Source organism: Orycteropus afer, unplaced genomic scaffold (genome assembly GCF_000298275.1).
Source record: "Orycteropus afer afer isolate SDZICR_OR568_19922 unplaced genomic scaffold, OryAfe1.0 scaffold00005, whole genome shotgun sequence".
Lineage (NCBI taxonomy): Eukaryota > Metazoa > Chordata > Mammalia > Tubulidentata > Orycteropodidae > Orycteropus > Orycteropus afer.
Window position 1 is genome coordinate 11,606,267 of NW_006921592.1, and position 6,036 is coordinate 11,612,302.

General features: G+C 39.8%; 1 protein-coding gene across 1 annotated transcript; it reads left to right on the forward strand.

The window, feature by feature from the left end:
* The first annotated feature begins 4,176 nt into the window (after positions 1–4,176).
* Positions 4,177–5,856, forward strand: LOC103196032 (high mobility group protein B2-like). The gene is given in 3 exon segments (XM_042780618.1): positions 4,177–4,246; positions 5,406–5,699; positions 5,702–5,856. Coding segments are annotated over 3 exon segments (519 nt in total).
* Positions 5,857–6,036: the final 180 nt, after the last annotated feature.

Sequence of the window (6,036 nt, forward strand, 5' to 3'; positions counted from 1 at the left end):
GCCTGCTACTCTGTGCTACGCCTGTGCATGGGAGAATAGAAGGGCAGTATTTACACACGGAGATAGCTCAGGAGGCAGGAATGCATAGGAAACAAAGACACAGGGAGGAGGCTGGAAGAGAGCTGTTACATTGTGGGGAATTGCAGTCAATGGAGTGCTGATGGTGTAGTGCCTAAGGCTACCCAGAAGGTTGGTGGTTCAAACCCACCAGCCACTCCTCAGAAGGACGACTGGGCAATCTGTTTCTGTAGTGATACCACCTCAGAAACCCAAGGAGGGGTCGCTATGAATCCAGTCGACTCGATGGCAGTGAATTTGGTTTGGTTTTGGTTATGAAACAAAATGTGTATAAATTAATTTACTTTGTAAACTTTTACCCAAATCACATTTTTTAAAATTGTCATATATTATAAAGAAAGAAATGGAAAAATACCTACACAGGAGATGCTAATAAGTAGGTTAACTTCAGATTAAATATTTTTGTTATAGCAGCACTAGATAGCTCAGAAAACCAAAAAACTTCACTGCCGTCAAGTCAGATCCAACTCATAGTGACCCCTCCTTGGGTTTCTGAGGCGGGTATCACTATGGAAGCAGATTGCCCTGAGTAGTGGCTGGTGGGTTTGAAACTACAACCTTCTGGTTAACAGTCAAATGCCTTAGGCACTACACTACCAGAGCTCCTACATAGCTCAGACAATCCCTCAACATTCACTGCATCCCTTTCCAGGTGGTAGTTGAAGCTATAAGAGGAGAGAGAAAAGGAGATAAACTGGAATTGGTACTGCAAGATACCCTAATATTTGAAGCAGGGATAAGAAGCAGAGGTGATAAGGAACAGAAGTACTAGATCACAGATGGAGGAGATATTATTGTTAAAGTGGAATCATTACAAAAAAATATTGGCTAGTGGGATCCAATGTTGCAGAGAAACCAGTAAATTATATTTTAAAAAAAATTAAAAATAAAACTTGAGGGATGTAGACTTCCAGTTATGATAGAATGGCGAATGGCAAATGTCAAGGACTCTTCCACTTTAAACAACTAGAAAAAGTCAATAAACACAGTTTTTAGATATTGGACAACAGAAAGCACAAGACATAGATCCCTTCAGAGAATAGAAACAAAAGAGGTGAGGCCTAAGAATGCCCTTTCCAGAGTTTCCAGGCCACAGGGCAGGGAGGGATAATAAAGTTGGAACAAAACATAAAATGGAACAAAGAAAAATTTTGTGTGTGTGTGACAAAAAGTACAATTCTTCAGAAAGGTTTTTAAAAATGTATCTTCAATCTTTTTTTTTTTTTTTTTTAGCATTTCATTATAAATTGGGTAAAAGTTTACAAAGCAATTTTTTTTTTTTTTAATTGTGATTTGGGTGAAAGTTTACACAGTAAATTCATTTTCCATACAACAGTTCATACACATTTTGTTTCCTGACATTGACTGCAATTCCCCATGATGTAACATTATGTGGTTACCTTTCCCCTGCGTCCTTCTTTCCTATGCATTCCTGCCCTCTCAGTTATCTATCTCCCTGTGCAAATATTGCAAATTGGTTTTCTATTCAACAATTCATAGACATTATGTTTTATGACATTGATTGCAGTCCTCACAATGCAACAGCACTCTTCCCACTTCTTCCCTGTGTTTACTATTTCCATTCATCCATCCTTCTTTCCTGTCCTTTCCTGCCTTCTGAGCTTTACCTCTGAGCAAATGCTGCCCTTTTGATTTCATGTGGTTGATTGTTCCAAGGAGTGCATGCCTCCCTGTTACTGTTCACCTTGTAGGCCTATTATTTGGCTGGAAGTTGAGCCATGGGGGTGAGTTCAGTTCCAGGCCTGAAGGTTGTATAAGAACCACAGTGTCAGGGGTTTCATGAATTTCTATCAGACCCAGTAAGCCTAGTCTTTTTTTTTTTTTTAAAGGATTTTGAGTTTTCCACATTTTTCTCCTACTAGATCCAGGGCCTCCTATTGTGATTCCTTCAGAGCAGTTGGCAGTGGTAGCCGGGCATCATCTAATTCTTCTAGTCTCAAGGTCAAGGCTGAGACCTATGTGGTCCATAAGTCCTTTGAACTGATCATTTCCATGTGTGTTGGTTTTCTTCAGTCTACTCTTGATGGGGAGGGACCAATAATTGCACCTTAGAAGGCTACTCACAGCTTTTAAGACCTCAGTTGCTACTTACCAGAGTAGGATGTAGAACACTGTCTGTGAACCATGTGAAGTTAATTGACCTTGATGTCCCCAGAGACTATGGTCCTGAGCCCCCGGGCCATGTGACTCATTCCCTCAAGTTGTTTGGTTATGGTTAAGTTTTCACAATATTGTCCCCTGTACGCTCTACTATATTCATGGATATATTCATAGCATATATGCATACACATGCAGAAATATCCTCTATCAAACCTACATACATTCATGGATGTAGTCCCATTCACCTTCCCACATGTGCTCAGCTTGTGTGTCTACCTAGGTACATCTACCTACCTGGGTCCACCTATGTATGTCTACTCATAGATTATTGTTATTTCTGCAGGATTATGTATGTAATAATTTTTACCTTTGTTGCCTTTAACTTCTGCGCTCCTCCCAGTGCCTTCTTTTCCCTTGATGATATTGCACTGACCTCCCCCTTATTGTATGTTGCCTTCCCTTTCACCCAAGTTAATAGTGTTTACCCTCTAGCTAGTGATTTACCTCCTACCCCTGGCAAATTTCAAAGAATGTTTGTTTCTCTGTGTATAAACCTTTTCTGGACTTTTTAAAGTAACTGTCTCATACAATGTTTGTGCTTTTGTGATTGACTAATTTCATTCAGCATAATGTCCTCCTGTATCTTCAATCTTAAAAGTTTGGTTTTAAAATATAGAGCATGAATGTTTAAAACTACAAGGGAAAATGAACAATCATGAGCAATTTCAACATATCTCTTCAAAACTGGTGGATCCTGTACTATGAACTTACTAGAATGACTTAAATAAAACTATATAATACAAGTGCTGGTGGGGATGCAAAGACAGTGCAAGAACTTCTTTTAAAAAGGCCATTATCACTAGTTGCCATTGATTTAGTTTTGCCTCATGGCATCCCCATCTGTCTCAGAGTAGAATTGTACTCCATAGGGTTTTCAATGGTTGATTTTTCAGAAGTAGATTGCCAGGCATTTCTTCCTTTTAAAAAGCCAATACTATTAAACAAGATTTCAGGGAACACATTCATTATTCATAAAACATTCCAGAGCTTAGAAAAGGCTGTACAACCTTCTTAATTTGTTCCATGTAATTAGCATCATGCTAATTCCCAAACTACACAAATAAAACACATACAAAGAAAACTGGAGACCCGTCTCACTTAACATAGGTGCAAAAATCCACTTTTAATTCAGCAGGCTAGTAAAAAGTAATATATTATTTTCAAGTAGGATTTATACAAAAACATGCAATGTTGATTGAGTAGAAAATCTGTTATTGTACCTCACTAAATTACCAGATTAAAGTAGTATATAATCTCCTTATGCTATTAAAAGGAGCTCTGGTAGCATAATGGCTAAGGCACTTGACTGCTAACCAGAAGGCTGATGGTTCAAACCAATCAGCCACTCCTCGGAAGGAAGATGGGGCAATCTACTTCCGTAGTAATACTGCCTCGTAAACCCAAGGACGGGTCGCTATGAGTTGGGTCCAACTCGACGGCAAAACAACAACAACAAATGCTATTAAAACATCTGATAAAGCCAACATTCTTTTCTAGTACTCTTAACAATCTAGAAATGGAAAGAAACTCCCTCAGCTTCTTTATCTTGGTTAAGTGTTCAGCAAACAAAATACCAAACCAAACTCACTGCCATCGAGTGGATTCCAAATTATAGCGACCCCCATTGGGTTTCCAAGCTGTATATCTTTACAGAAACAGTTCGCCTGATCTTTCTTCTGTGGAGTGGAACTGCTGACCTGTTTAGCAGCCAAATGCCTTAGCCACTCACTATACCACCAGAACTCCTATACGGCAAAAACTCTTGATGAAAAAAATCCTAAGCATTCTTGTTAATTCAGAAGACAAGAAATCCGACTAAAATATATACATGGAAAGTGAGACAAGACTTCATTTGTAAAGTAGTGGGTTTATTTATTTATTTTTTGGACAAAAAGTAGCCCATGATGATTTACCGGCATGCTATTACAACTAATTAGAACATTTAGCCAGGAGGCAGGGCACAACACAAACACATCAAAATCAAAAGGTTTTGTATACACCAACAGTGCCCAATTAGAAAATGTATGAAGGAAAAAGCTACAAAAACTAAATATTACCTGGAAATAAGTTTAACAAGAGAAATGTAGAGACTATATGAATAAGATAATAACATGATACTGAAGGACATAAAAGGAGCTCTGGTGGCATAGTGCCTAAGGCATTTGACTGCTAACCAGAAGGCTGGCAGTTGAAACCCACCAGCCCCTCCTCGGAAGGAAGGTTGGGCAATCTACTTCCCTAGTAACACCGCCTTGGAAACCCAAGGAGGGTTTGCCATGAGTCGGATCCGACTCGATGGCAGTGCCTGTGAAGGACATAAAAGAAGATCCAAAAAAAGGAGAGGCATGCCATGTTCCTGTATGAGAAGACTCAACATTATGAATATGCCAGTTCTACCAAGTTAATTTTAAATACGAGCCATTTCATACAGCCTCAGCAAGATTTTTAAAATTGTTATAACAACCTGAAGAGGGCAGTGGTGGTTCCAGAAAATCCCGTTGCCTTTTATAGGACAGAGTAGAGCTGCCCAGCAGGGTTTCCAAAGCTGTAAATCTTTACAGAAGCAGACTGCCTTGTCTTTCACCCAGGAGCAGTGGTGGGTTGGAACAGCTGACCTTTCAGTTATTGGCCAAGTGTTTAACCATTGCACCACCAGGGATCCTTAGTAGTGGCTCTCAGGGGTAGAATTCTTGCCTACCATGAGGGAGATCCAGGTTCAGTTCTCACCTCATGTTCAACCACCACTCATGGGTCAATAGAGACTTGCATGTTGCTATGGTACTGAACAGGTTTCAATGGAGCTTCTAGACTAAGACTAGTAAAAAAACATGGGAATCTACTTCTGAAAACCAGCCAATGAAAATCCTGTGAATCACAACAGTCCAGTCCCATTGTGCATGACATCGCCATGAGTTTGGGGCCATCTAGACAGAGTTAACAACAATAACTTGAATATATGGGAGGAAAATGTCAAACAATAACACCAGGGAGGTACACACTCATGAGAACAATCAACCATATGAGATCAAAAGGGCAGCATTTACCCAGGGATAAAGCTTTCGACCACAAATAACAACAACAAAGCTCAGAAGGCAGGAAGGGATAGAAAGAAGGATGAAGGGAAATGGTGAACAAGAAATGAGAAGATACGGCAAAGAGTGACAAAGCTCATTATGACAGGGAGATGAAAAATTATGTTCCTCCCAAAGGTGATAAGAAAGGAAAGAAAAAAGATCCCAATGCCCCTAAGAGGCCACCATCTGCCTTCTTCCTGTTTTGCTCTGAACATCACCCAAAGATCAAAAGTGAACTCCCAGGCCGATCCATTGGAGATACTGCAAAAAAATTCAATGAAATGTGCTCTGAACAATCAACCGAAGATAAACAACCATATGAACAAAAAGCAGCCAAGCTAAAGGAGAAATAGGAAAAGGATATTGCGCATATCGTGCCAAAGGCAAAAAGGAAGCAGGAAAGAAGGGTTCTGGCAGGCCAACAGGCTCAAAGAAGAAGAATGAACCAGAAGATGGGGAGGAGCAGGAGGAAGAGGAAGAAGATGAAGATGATGAGGATGAAGAATTAGTGGCTGTCCTGTAATGTGTGTGGAGTATGTGTGTGTGCTCAGGCAATTGTTACCTAAGAATGTGAATTCAAGTGCAGCTCAATATTAGCTTCAGTATTTCACGCTCGGCATTTCTCAAACTGAAAGAACTGAAGAAAAAATTTAAGCCTCGAGTTGCAATCTTGAGAGATTCTATGGGCAAAATATTGAATGAT